This window comes from Andrographis paniculata, unplaced genomic scaffold, assembly GCF_009805555.1.
Source record: "Andrographis paniculata isolate CXL003 unplaced genomic scaffold, ASM980555v1 Contig78END, whole genome shotgun sequence".
Lineage (NCBI taxonomy): Eukaryota > Viridiplantae > Streptophyta > Magnoliopsida > Lamiales > Acanthaceae > Andrographis > Andrographis paniculata.
Genome location: NW_026137615.1, coordinates 2,505,927 through 2,520,909, shown reverse-complemented (window position 1 = coordinate 2,520,909; position 14,983 = coordinate 2,505,927). Strand labels below are relative to the sequence as shown.

The following is a 14,983-nucleotide window of genomic DNA, read 5'->3' as shown; positions in this document are numbered from 1 at the left end:
TTCTCCAATGAGGTGTACAGTAAAATGGGAGTAAAATGGGCGTTAAACCATATGTGTTTTTTTTTTTATTATTTTTTTAAAAAAATAAAAATTTTATTTAATATTTATTATAATTAAATAAAAAAAATATGCAATATATGTCATTTTGTATAAAATAAATTTTTTTATAATACAAATAAATAAAAATTTAAATATATATATATGTTGGATATAATATAAATTCTTAATCAAATCATACAATATAAATTTTATCAATTAAATTTACTACATATTTATATTATTTTATTCATTATCCATCAAATCAATATACATCAAAACTCCCCAAACCAAACCCAAGCACAAACACAAAAGAAACAATAAATTCAAATCCATCCCAAAATTTAAATAAAAATTAAATTCAAGCCCAACTTTCTCCAAACTCCTTATTTGCCCTCCAAATATATAGGTGCTAGTTTAGAAATTCGAAAAGTTTCGGGGTAAAAGCATAATTTAGAAAAACCCTGCCCTGTTCAATCTTAACTGTGTTGGTCTTGGTGATGGTTGAAAGTATGCTAATTTCTTCGAATTTCACTCTTCCCAGCACGAGTATTCAAGGCAAGATCAATCCACTCTCACCCTGCATCACTCTCCCGCAGCTGCAGGTTCGCCATCGCTCTTATTCCTGGTGCAGCAGCGTCGGATTGAAGAGGAATCTCGTCAAAGGTATTGATTCTTATCTCAATAACAGCTGCGGTAATTGATTTTGGGGGAAAAAGTGATTCGTTTACTGAATTTAGGGGTCGTAATAGGGTAAATCGATTCGAATTTTATCGCCAGCGTTTCGTTATCCATTCGTTTACTAATTATTTCCAATCTATATAAAGGTGTTTGTGTGCCTGCGCAGTTTGATTTGTTGTTATCAATAAACCATTGTCAAGTGGTGGAGAAATTGGTTTATATTGTACAGTATTCATAAATTGTATCTCCATGGCAGTGTTCATTAATTTTTTTTTTGTAAGAATGAACAAATGTGTGTGGAATCTAATGCTTAGATTATGAATTGCTTTACTGGTTTATGCATAGGTGTTTTCAATGGATGGCTCAGTGCCTTTATTGGTTGATTTTGTGTGCAAAATGAATATTATGATTCACAAAATGACCATCTCACCTAAAAAGAAGTCATTTAACATGATATTAGAGCCGGAACGTTCATATTCGAGTCCGAACGCCATCTATTTGTCATCTTCCACATGCACGATTCGAATGTGGCGAATATCCATTTTGCCCGTGTGCGGCCGTATCTTTTCAAGTTTAAACTTTTAAGTGAGATATTTATGTAACATGATTCATGAGTTAACTGGATTTAACTGATAGGATATTGAGTGGCTTTTTACCTGTTGTGAATTTGATAGGAGAATGTACTCCACAAGAATGTGTTTCCCTTTGATGAGTAACTCGTAAGCTCTTGAGGTTAAACGTACACGGCCTAGTGAAATTTTCAACTTGGTTTAGAAAAGCACGACGAAGACTTGAGTGTAAACGATTTTCTAGGAAATATGCCTCAAATTCTCTTTTTCCATAAGGTTTGATGAAATTTATAAAAGTTGACAGCAATCTTAGTCATGGACATGATTAAGTACGGACAACCACAATTAATTAGAAGATTGTAGGATGTCGATATGATATTGGGCCACAAATGCTCCTTGATTACGCCCATGACTGAAGAGGTCACGCCCGTGATTAACACTTCCGATATCACATCTGCAACCCAAAATCTCCTAATTCATTTGGTATTAACTCCCATTTTATGAGGTTTTGAACTTCCTTTTGGATAAAGATAATATAAGGGGACATTTTGGGAGTTGTTGATTGGGAAATCCAGTTCAATAAATGTATTATTGTAACGATTCGATTCATCGAGGGAATTTCTCATTTGTTTTGGATTTTCCATGTAAATTCTCTGTTCTTTTCTTATTTACCAATATTTTTAAGCTTCAATTGTTTTTCGATCCATTTCTGCATTTACTTTTTAGGCGTAAAAATCCTAACACGATCCTACTAGGAATTTAGTTGCACAAAAATTGAAATGGATATGTGTTTATTTGATAGATATCTTGAGTTTCGAAGAGTGGTGAAAGCCTTGTGTTATTCTGTTTCCCAAATATTCACACCTTGAGTTTGTATATTGACTTGGGTCATCGCGCATCGAATAAGTCTTCAAAAGGGACTTGTGAATTTAGTATAATACCTATCTCCTCTCTCTTTGTTACCCTAGTTTTCTTAACCTTATATTCTTTGCTGAGTATTAATGCACACCAATTACAATGTCCCTGCAGCTATGCAGCAGAAAATAACAATTCCGAACAAGCGTGGGGAAAAGCTTTCAGGCGTGTTACATGAGACTGGCTCAGAAAATCTTGTAGTTCTATGCCATGGTTTTCGATCAACAAAGGTTGGTGGTGCCTTTTGGTTTGGTTACTTCCACAATTTCATCACTACAATTCTTTTGATGTTACATTTACACACCAATATTTTGCTACATCCAAAGATAAAATATTTCCTTCTTGAATAAATAATTGAAATGTTTCGTCTCATTGTATACAACAGACAGATAGTATAAGCACATGTTTAGTCTATATACTATCGTAGATTGCTACAAATTTTGGTTATATATACTATATGTATGTGTTTGTAGTATGATACTTATGGTATAAACCCGTATATACTTTTGTTTATTAATTGTTTGGAGCAAATGATTTTATGCTAAAAATCTCGAAAGTTATTTGAAATTTCATCACCTCTAACCATAACAAAATTTACATTCATCCAATTCCTAGATTTTTGTCCCAATAATTCTTTTACTGGGAATAACTTTTCTGAGTTTGAAACAAATCGAAACCAGAATCATACAACAGGGAAAAATTGTCTCTTGCCGAAGTCGCATAAATTTCAATAATCGGTTGAGGTTTCTAACATGATTGCATCCTTTTTAGATTTGGATAGGGAGGATAAAAACAAATTTAAGTAACTCTTAAGGACTCAACTAATAAAACGTAACACAATCCTCGTCTAACTAGGATTGTTTTCGGTGAGGCTCGCTACTGTTGACTTCAACCTCCAGCAGCAGCTTCCATAACAGTGTTCTTCGAAAGCTCAGCATGTTATCATTTTTCCATTATTCATCTCTTTCATCTTACTATGTAGGAATACACTATCATGGTCAACATTGCTACTGCTTTAGAAAATGAAGGGATCAGTGCATTTCGCTTCGATTTTGCTGGAAATGGGTATAGTGTTCACTTTTATTTTATTTTATTTTTTGCAGTGAAGTATGCAGTGAAAAAATTGCTGTGAGAATTGTCTAAGAACAATACAGTTACATTTTTAAATGTTTTTTTATTACAATAATTTATAATAACAGCGTGCAGTATCAGTTGCTTATTAGTGACAAACTAAACACACTTCACTTTTATCCATTTTTTCCTTACGGCTCTATTTATATGTTAATCTTGGATTAAATGTCATATTCTTGTGACTTTGAATACTGTCGGGCAACAGGATGTTTCATACCTCCCAGGTTGATAAGTTTCAACTCGAAGCTTAAAGTTCTTTTTTATTATTATTATTATTTGAACAAATTCAATGAGTTCTATTATGCAATTTTTTAACTCCAGAAATGTAAGTTCAAACAATGCTGCATCTTCTGTATGCCACAATTACTCGAGCTGATTATATGACCATTGAGTTAATTTATGGGTACCACACTGTTATCGGACACATTAAATAATTCTAAGTTTCTATGTAATGCAAAGAATCGCACACTCATTTATTCATTATTGGATGATCACTGCTGAACTTGGATTCGTATTGCATCCCTTTTCCGCTACAAATTGCACATCTTAGTAAGCTACTTGTCATCCTCTTATAAGCATCCGAAGTAAGTTTCTAGAAATGCTTTGGTAATTTTCATATCCCTGTCCTCGTTTCATGTGTTCAGTTGTTTGCAGGGAAAGTGAAGGCTCTTTTGAGTTTGGTAATTATCTGAGTGAAGCCGAAGACTTGAGGTCTGTGGTTGAGTACTTTAATGGAGCAAAGCGGTCAACTGCTGTGGTTCTCGGGCACAGTAAAGGTATACTTTGGTCTAACTGTCTTTTCATTCTAATTGATTAAAAAGATTGAAATGATCTTCCTTCTCAAGATCACATGACATGAGTTGTCGAAATCTATTGATACCTCTCCCAAATTGGATTCTCAATTGTTTCTGTAGAAACACCTCCCTCTATCATGCTATGTTAATGTTGACATTACCCAAAAACTTAATTCGATAAGAAGATTAATCATTTTCCAATTTATTTTTAATTAAATTTCACCCTCCCACACATCTCTATATTATTCATCATCCGTCATGTAAAAATAAGCTCATTTAATTTGGGCACGGGTTGTTATGTGGTGTGTATTTGTTGCTTTTTATAGTAAGAAAGTAGAAAAAAGTGATTAAAAATAGAAAATAATTGTATGATTCTTTTGCTAAAAAAAAGAAGCAAATCTTTTTTCTTTATGACAGGCAAACAAAAAAAAGAAAGTGAGCCTATTTTTTTTTTACGACCGATGGAGTATATATTTGTAAATGATGTGTTGGAAAGACTGGATGAATGCTGCAGCGCTCTTTGTTTTCTTAATAATAAAATAAGAATTCGAACTCTAGCTTTACAACAATTTGTTTGTTACTGAAGCATATAATTTCTTGAATTTAGATCATAGCTTTTTTACGGCAATGGCTGCAAAATTTACTTGATTTCTTGCTCCTAAATATTACAGGTGGGGGTGTGGTTCTCTTGTATGCGTCTCGATATCATGACATACCGGCCGTGGTGAATCTCTCCGGCCGTTATGATCTCAAGAGAGGACTTGAAGAACGGCTTGGTAAAAATTTTATGGAAACACTGAAGAAGGATGGATACATTGATGTGAAAAATAGAAATGGTAATCGTGTATACACCACTTTTTTCTCCCTATTCGTTGCTAGTCGAAGTAATGTATGAATATTTATATATGTGCTACTCCCTTCGTCGGGTAAAATTATATAGGTTTGGTTGGATACGGAGACTAAATAATTAATGATATTTTAACGTTAAAGTGAGATAAATAAAAAATAAAATACAAAAATTTATTAAAGAATTGATAAAATAATACTTAGAAAATTAGAAAAGGTAAAATAGCAAATTGGTTGTTACTTATTAAAGCAAGAGTATTAAAATCGTGAGTGGATAAAGTTAGTTATTATAAATGAATAGTGACATAATTTTGACGGATGAAGGAAGTATTATTATAGTATGCTCATAATTCTGCCTATAGATAAATACATTTCTTCCACATGGTTTTATCCGTGTGCAAATTTTTGGGATTGAAGAGTACTTCAACATGGTGAATTATTCGCCATTTATTTCATGTTTCTATGTTTTTTGAGTATATAAACTCCACTTGTTTTTTGTTTTTGTTTTTTTTTAGGTGAAGTCGAATATAAAGTCACTAAAGAAAGTATGGAGGAGCGACTCAATACAAACATGCACGATGCATGCCTTTCAATCGACAAGAACTGCAAGTAAGGTTTATATTAAATTTATCTCATTATAGTCCCTTTTGTGTGATTGTGTTTTATCGATCTTTTCTATGAAAATTGCTCACGAGCTCACCCCTACGGTTTACTCTCATCGGGAAAGACTTCTATATGATTGTCTTTCCTTAATTATTCTTGCATACAATTTAAAATGTTATTTTTTTCTTCTTTTTTTTTTTTTAATGCTAATTGTGGACTATTTGGTCGTGTTTTTTTTTTTTTTTTTTCTTCAGATGTTTTTATTTTTGTTATTTTTAGGTAAAATAGTTATTAAACGTGATACTTTGTATATAAAATGGGTATGTTTTTTTCACAATGGTTGTGTTCTTTTGAGTTTGTTCACACATTTTCACTATTTCCTAGATGCATTGTTGCCAATGAAATACATTATTTTCTTTCATATATATTTTTAAAATAACAAAAATATACATTTTTATAATATTTTTATAATTTTCAATAATTAACGATAAAAATACTAGAAACTTACGAAAACTAAAAGAAAGAGGTTGCATTAAAAAGTGACCGAACCTTTGTAGTTGTTTCTATGCTTACTCTCTTATCTTATAGGGCAGCATTCAAACATAATTTGACGAACTTTTGGTTTGTTTTCGATTTGAAATTTCTTTAATAAAAATAAATTTGACGTGACGGTGTGAATGTAAATAGGTATTTTATGTATATGATGTTTTTTTCTTAAAAAAATTATATTTTTACCGTAGATACTCTGGTATAAACACAAATCAAAACACCATTTCTTTCCAAAATTTTCCAAGTCAATAAAAAATTTAAGGAACAATTTAATGTTATTGGCTTGTGTTCATATCTTATAGTTCACCTATTCATCGTTCATCAGCTCGAAAAATAAATTGTTTGGTTGTGATTTAAAATTGATTTGAAATGGAACGTTAAGTTTGAATTTTTGTTGAAACAGTATTTTGATGTGATATTTTATGAAAAAATATATATATATATTATATATTTATTAGAAACTCTGCAAAGTGAACAACGTTAGATCTTTGTTTAAAATGTTGAAGCAACAAACCTTAAGTAGTAGTTATCTACGGCGAAGCTATACTAATGTATCGAATTGTTACGTGTAGGGTATTGACAGTTCATGGATCAGCCGACGAGGTAATCCCAGTAGAAGACGCGCATGAATTCGCCAAGATCCTCCCCAACCACAAGCTACAAATCATAGAAGGCGCGAATCACGGATATTCTTCGCACCAAGATCAGTTGGTTTCAGTCGTATTGCCCTTCATAAAGGAATGCGCACAACCGACGAACAATATATCCAAATAGGATCTTATTCTTCAAGGAGAGGTGATTTATGGACTTCGACTTGAAAGTGAAAATGTTCGTGGTGTATTGACTATTAAGCGACGTTGGTAGTTTGAAAATTTCGATAGAAAAGCTCGAGCTTGCTCGTGACCGTTCGACTCATCCTTGTTATAAAAGCACTCTAATAAATATTATTCAGGTATCGGGTCGGGTAGCCATCCCCTCAACTTTAACTGTACTTTGTGCACTCAGATCATAGGCGGAGCATTTTCAACTCATAATTTTATTTTTGTAAGAATTATAATATATTTACATATTTGCCGAATAGAATTTGACTTATCTCCAATCATATTATAATATTTTGAATTTGAATAAATATTAGTAAAATTTATTGAATTTATTAGACTATTCATGTCAATTTAACACATTCGATTTATCGTGATTTGCGGACCGAAATATTTCAGAGTCAATCTGCAACAACTCATAGTTATTGAAAGGAATGTAATCTTTAATGGTAGTTACCTTCCATGCTTATGTCAAAACCTAAAAACTCTAATTTTATCTTTGAGGTAAAGTAAGAAAATCTATCCTAATACGCTTAAATGAAGCCCCTAATTCGACATTTAAGTTGTAGCTTGCTCATATGCAAAGAGCCTTATGAAATAAGTATTTCCTCCGTTATTCAATGTGTGTTCAATGCGTAGTCATTTGACTTGGTACAAATTTTTAAGAAAAATATATAAAAATAAAAATTTTGAACTTTTAAGATTCTTTTTTATCAAAAAAAATAAAATAAATTTAAAATAAACATGGATAACACGTGAAAATAGTATTTTTGCTTTTACCATAGTGTTCTTTTAAGGAGATAAAATACATTCATAAAGGCGACTAATTTGTTTTCGTATTATTTGGAGTGAACTCGTACACATAGTTTGCTAGTATGATTTATTTAGATTTGGCCGAAAAAAAATAACAGACGCTAAATTTTCACTATCATAAAAAAGGGTAAAGTTCTCAAATACACTTCATTGTTATAGGACCAAGCTGTCCTAAAGAAATACATTTTCCGTTTGGATGTTTATACTATTTTTATTTGATGAAAATTGAAAAAATAATATTTTAATATAAAAATATACTCTCTCCCTTTCAATCGAAACGAAACATTTGCAATTTTGTAATAAATTTAAAAATACTACTCCCTGTAATAAATCAAAAAATACACTCCCTCTGTTCCGTATTCTTTTTACCATTTTCAATCTACCATCTTCAAAATATTTCTTTTCTATTTTTTTTTTTTAAAAAGTAACCGTACACTAATAATAAAATATTTTTAATTTTTTTTAAAAAAACAATTGCACATTTCCACTTCCCAATAAAATATTATAATACTCCCTCCGTCCCCCGCTACAGATAACCCCTTTTCCTTTTTTGTCCATCCCATCTTTAATGACCCATTTTTATTTTTAGAAATCAATTTAATTAAATTTCTAACCTCTTACAGGTAAGACTCATATCTCTCTCCTCAATAAATAAATATTTTTATCTATATTGAAAACTTCTTATTTTTAATAATTAATTTTTTTTTATTTATTTGTATTATATAAAATTTTATTTTCTGCAAAATTATATCCATATTGTATATATTTTATTGATATATAGTGCTAAAAATATTTAAAATGCTAATAAAATTATTTATATAAAAATAATAAAATAATATCATAATTTATTATTAATACTTTACTAATCGCGTCCTTAAGCAAATGTGTCATCTTGACTGGAACGGAGAGAATATTTCTTAATTTACTATAAAATTTCAAAAGATTCCTTCGATATAAACAGGAGTAATATTTTATTAATTACAAAATTTGATATTTTTACTTTTCAACTTTATATATAAAATAATTATATGTATAATAGATGTATTTGTAATTTAAGTAAAAGTTAAATGGTATTTTGATATTATTATATAATTATTTTTTCTAAAACGAAAAAAAATATTATTTTGAGTGAAACAAACTTAATGATAAAAAAAATATTTTGAATTGGAATGAAAATAGTAATAGATAAAAATAAAATAGAAACATGATTAAAAATTTATTAAAACATTAATAAAAAGAATAATGAGACAGAGTAAACATAATCAATATACAAATAACCAGAGAAATATTTTACTATAAATTAATCTACTACAAAATTTTAATAAATTTAATGACCAAAAATAACGTATATAATACTCGCTCCGTTCCGTTCCAATACAATAGCCTTGTTTATCATTTTTGTCCGTTCCAAAACAATAATCTCACTTCCATAAATAATCATATTATTATAAAACTACCCTTACTTTTTTATATTATTATTACACAATTGTCACTATTTTTTACACTAATACATTCGCAAGGGCAAAAAAATCTTTTACTCGTACTTACCACTACCAATATAATCAAATCATGTGCATGTGCCAAACACAACTGGACTATAGTTCTGAGACGAAGGGAGTATATATTTACATATTCATCCATACAAGATAAAAATTTACTTTTCTTAGCGAGTGTTTACTTTCAAATATAATTTTTTAATTAAAATATTATACTCCCTCCGTCCCAAATACCATATCAACATTGCCACGTCACTTTTCTTTTTTAAAAATAATTACACACTTTAATCTCATTTTAAATTTTTTAATTTTATTTTTTTAATTTTAATTAAACTAACTAATTATCTTAATCTTAATTTATAATTATTTATATTATAAGAAAATTATTTTCACATTCTGGGAGAGAGTATCAAATACTACTCTACATTTCAATAATAGTTCTCTTGATTTTTTATTTTTTATTTTTTCAATTTTTTTCACTTACATCACAACTCACAATTGCTTTTAAACATCAAATCAAACCACTATCTACCTAAAAACATCAAAACCCAAAACACACCAGCACCCAAAAAAAAAAAAAAAAAAAAAAAAAACAAACACAAACACACACAGCTGAAAATGTATGAAATTCTCTATTTACTCCTTATTTTACTATTTTAATTTATTTTTTTCTTTCAATAATATCAAATCAAACACCCAATTTTTATTTATTTTATTACACTAAAATTTAATTTTACATCCAAAATATCACATCAATACATATTTATATCACATCAAACAACTATTTTAATTTAAAATTTTACTATTTAAAATCAAAACCTAAAACCAAAACCTCAGAAGTAAACACACCCGATCCCACAAGTTTATATAAATTAAAGTATTTCGATTTCCCTCTCTAGAAAAGGGGCCAAAAAAAGAAAATACATAAACAGGGCTCCACCATTGATGAAATTTAAGGTATAAAAATACCCAATAAAAAGCTCTTTTAGGCTCTAAATTTTGGCAGAATCAAAAGCATATACATACACACGAAAAACCTTCGGCTAAACTACCAAGACGACGGCATATATTTTTCATGCATACACAAAGTATGAAGCTGTCGAAGCACATCCTACAGCAATCGAAGAAAAGGATAAATAAATAAAAATTGATGGAATACCTCAGCATCGAACATCTCCCTTGTTGTCTTTTCGTGGATGATGATGTCTACATTAGGTGTTTACGCAGCAGGAACTTTCTTCCCATCCTCGATAAAGAAAATTGCCGTCTCTTGGATCTACAAAACCAAAAGAAAACGGATGCGCCAAAAACATGAGGTATTTATTTAGATGGGACGGCAACATTAAAATGTAAATGCAGGTGACTAACAAAATTTATATTATGAAAAGAACAGTATTTGGTGCTACAAAGTAGTTTTAGAATATAAGAAACGTAGTTATTAATACTATAAAATAGATCGTAGACATACACGAATTCATTCATTACAAGATTTTAAAACTCCACCGAGACTAACATAATTTAGAAATAAAGGGTTTGCTCACTTAGCGTTTTCAGATGGAAAGATTTTTCATAGATATTATTAGAAAAATATACTCCCTCTGTCATATATATGCATTAACAAAATATATATATATATTTTATCCACTACAAAAAGTAAACAATTAAACAAAATATTATTTTTTATATTACCAACACAATGCTTCATAACTAACATAAAAAACATTACATTTAAAAACCCAAAACAGTGGCAAAGTAACATTTAATCAATATGAAGGAGCAACCTTCCTTGGAGATAGAGACATATTTACTTATAAAATTAAGGAATGAAAAAATATAAACAAATAAAATAGCTTATGAAGTTGAAATCATTTATATTGTCGACTACATAAATGTTAAAAAGAAAAAAATAAAGTGACAATTTTCTAAAAGGAAAAACCAAGGGTGTGTTTGGTTTTGAGTTTTAAGCCCAAATCACCACTATTCAGTCTTCACAGTTCTAAATAAGAATACAATATTTTTTCTCACAAAAGATCACATCAAAATACTATTTAAACCAAAACCAAACAAACAGAAAGAATCCGCTTAACAGGCTCGATCTGAACAAACAATAAACCAAGCAAGGATGTTCTTACAGATAAGAAGGCACAGATACGCAAAGAATTCAATTTTTAAAGCTCCAATAATTTCATTTATGTAGCCAAAAATAAGATAACGACCACTTGCCGAAACAGATGTGAATGGGAAATATCTAAAAAAAAAGCACCACACATAAGCACACATAAAAGCGATGGTAAATGTACAAATGAGGAGAAAAGGATTACATCTGGCCAGGTATCGGTGATGAACTCGACTATGTCATAGGCAATGTCTCCTTGAACATCAATTTGCTCCTTCTCGGTGGGGCCCTGTCAGGAAGGACATAAATTAGAGGAATGAATCAACTTATAGTTTCAAATCCTTGGGAGCCATAGGGGCTTCAAAACGACTATGCAATTTACCTTAACAACAGAAGCTCCAGTGGCAAATTTTTTGCCAAGCTTTTTCGATGCATCACTTAATTTAACCCCTGCAAGGTCACACGAGAGAAGACAATTGCACTAAGCTTTGGAAGAATAAGATATCACGGATGTATAATGCATCTAATACAAAAATCAGGCACCGAAACATCCTCACCAAAAAGGTCCAGGCCTTTAACTGTAGTTATACATTTCCTCTTGTTGCGAATCATCTTTTCAATAATAACTTCTTGTTTTTCCTGCAAAGCAATTCAGAATCCCAATATACGCCATATCAATGTTTTGCTTTACAAATACAGCGACGAAAAGATGCTATTCATTGCTACCTTTAAAATATGTTTTGCAAACTATGAATTAATTAAACATCCTCAGTTTGTCTTCGTAAACACAAATACAGCATCACAAAACAAACAGGCAAGCTTGGAAACATAATATGGTTCAAGATGCCTTTCAGGTGTAGATCCAGAATGCAGTCAAGATAGGATCCACACATTCAAGATAGAATCCAGAATGCCACCATGCAGCCTTGACCCCATTTGTCAAGCTGACCGTTAGTACAATCATCACGCACTACTGATATTGGTGAAGAAAAAAAGGCACAAATTCTTTTAAAGCTTATATTTTGTTCAACACACATCTTGTATTATTTTATACCACAACTTTTTGTTATTATATATACACAAATAATCAAAACCCGAAGCACTAAGGCCCTTGAACAGACATAATACACATAAAGCTGATGAATATGTTAAGACAAAAAAGTAGAATACAATGGTACTGATTTTGACCATAATGATTTCAGACCCGTTAGTTCCTCAAAACTATGGTAGCATGAATAACCATAAAATGTATCATGATTTTTCTGAAACCCTTAACAGAAATGACTTCTAAAAACAAGTTAGAAGATCAAAATGCAAAGAACTTTTTTTACCTTCTTTTTAATCTTCCCACCTGGCAGGCGCTTCACTTCTTCCTTGGGCTTTGATGCACTTGCTGCAAGAATGTTGCTTAAAATTAGAGAATAATTCAACCATGTCTCATAAAAGTGGAACAGCTCACAACAGCATAACAAACAATATAGTGATACAATTAGTTAATATTAAAGAAAAATGGCAATAGCAAAAATAAGTCACACATGTAACTACGTAAGGCTCTATAAAATGAGAGGGTCTACAAAGCTTGAAGGCCTAATTATAAAATCAATCATAATATAAAAAGGTAAAGAGGACAACAAAGGTATTTTAGCTGATGAATATTTATAAACAAAATGGTTATTCTAGCCACCTCTTAATAAAAGTACAAGTAGAATTTGAACAAAATCGACACATTATGCATTAACTACAGTTTATTAAGAGAGGGAGAGAGAGTAAAACTTAATATAATAGTGTAATACTGTTAAGTTTTAAAAGCGTTCCATAGGCATCTAAAGGATTTTTTAATATATATATATATATCTATATATACATACATACTAAAAGATGGATCAGGAGAAAGAATAAAAGAATGGGGTTGGTTCCATCTAGTAAATTTGTATCATAACACCAAAATAAATACATCCAAGAACATGATCTACTAGTCATTTATTCATGCAAATTAACAAATACTAATAATATGATTAACTCATAATATAACTAAAGAAAAGCAATTTCGAAAACACAAAAAATATCAAAATATGTAAGTAGAACATAGATAATTATAGAGAACGGGAAAGATATTAGGCAACTTATTTATCACCCAAATTCGACCTACTTTCCGAATTAATTATATTAAATGTATAGATTAAGAGCATGGAAAAAATATAATTACTATGATGTGTTTGGGATGGGCTACTTCTACATCTCCCTGCTGACAAATCAAGACACCGATCGAATAGGAAATTACCTAAGATGTTTCTCGGATGTACAAGCACATACTCAAACAACTGAAAATTAAAATTTTATCTCACATACCAACCCCTGGAAGCTGCTCCTATTGTTCAAAAATAAATAAATCAACTTCATTTGCAAATAAATTGATCGACTAGAACAATCAGTTTCCAACCAAACTCCGAGAGAAAATATCAAAAACGAACAATACTTCGAATATCCAATTTCTGCACCAGACCCTCAAATAATACGTCAAAATTGCAACTCCACAACACAACCAAAATTAAATATAGACAAAAAGCATTAGAAAATCACAAGAAACACAAACAATTATCAACACAGGGCTTTATTGTACCATCGGACGAAATTGAAGTGGACTGGAGCTTCTCAGATACACCATCGGCGTCCTTCGCGCCAGCCTCTGACAAAAAATACATTAGAACACTATCGGATATACTCCAGCAATCAGGTTATGCGGTGATGATTTTTAGGGTTTATGGAAGTAACCTTGGAGGAGATCTGGGTAAAGATCGGGAGCATTCTTGATCAACCAGGGTTTGCACTTGTCGAACTCGGGGCCGAATTCGCAGTACTCGGCGGGCAAACCGCAGACGCCGCAGTATAGGACCTGGACCGGTTGGGGTTTCTCCGCCATGGCCGATGAGCTCCGACTGTGGTAGTGCTCCTTTGTGCGATTGCGTCAAGTTAAGTTGGAGTGTAGACGACGCTGTTTTAAAGCGTTTGAAAAATAAATGACGCTTTTTTAAAGGGAAACACGTTTATTACCATATACAATCCCAAACATAATATTCCCTCTCCCAAACATTGTACAACGTCGATACAATAATTTAAGTGGATAGTATTAAATATGATAATTTTGGTATATTTCTTTTATGAATTTGAAAAAAATTTGATTTAAATTTGATATTAAAATCATATATGATAAAATATTTTATAAGAAAAAAATATATATTTTTTTTTAAAAAGACATTTTTCAAATAGTAAAAATATTAATTTTGTATCAAAAGAAACGTACCCTTGATAATTAAACGATATGATGAAAATATATATATATTTATTTGAATAATGTGATATGATAAAATGTGAAATAGAGATTAAATATATTTAATTATTTTAAACTTATGTAATTTTGTTTAGACATTAATATAAAAATAATAATAATAAAATTTAAATTATAAGTATTATAAAAAATTATTCAAAATTTAATTAAAAAATAATATTATTATTTTAATACTATTATTTAATAAATTATCATATTTAAAATTATTTATTATAAGTAAAATAGTATAAATTTAATTGACAATAAATATAAAAATAAAATAAAAAATAA

The 14,983-nt window shown here is 30.2% G+C and overlaps 2 protein-coding genes across 2 annotated transcripts; one reads left to right on the top strand and one right to left on the bottom strand.

Moving 5' to 3' along the window:
- The first annotated feature begins 504 nt into the window (after window positions 1-504).
- Window positions 505-7,232, top strand: LOC127239957 (uncharacterized). Its single transcript, XM_051258352.1, has 7 exons — window positions 505-702; window positions 2,316-2,431; window positions 3,184-3,266; window positions 3,987-4,108; window positions 4,798-4,962; window positions 5,488-5,581; window positions 6,697-7,232. The coding sequence occupies exons 1-7, from the start codon at window positions 537-539 to the stop codon at window positions 6,896-6,898; spliced, it is 948 nt and encodes a 315-aa protein (XP_051114309.1). The 5' UTR covers window positions 505-536; the 3' UTR covers window positions 6,899-7,232.
- A 2,965-nt stretch (window positions 7,233-10,197) lies between these two features.
- On the bottom strand, window positions 10,198-14,352 carry LOC127239515 (translation machinery-associated protein 22). The gene is made up of 7 exons (XM_051257698.1): window positions 14,140-14,352; window positions 13,988-14,053; window positions 12,699-12,760; window positions 11,925-12,006; window positions 11,750-11,817; window positions 11,573-11,656; window positions 10,198-10,527 (listed from the first exon to the last, which is right to left on the bottom strand). Exons 1-7 carry the CDS (start codon window positions 14,285-14,287, stop codon window positions 10,471-10,473), a joined length of 567 nt encoding a protein of 188 aa, XP_051113655.1. The 5' UTR covers window positions 14,288-14,352; the 3' UTR covers window positions 10,198-10,470.
- Window positions 14,353-14,983: the final 631 nt, after the last annotated feature.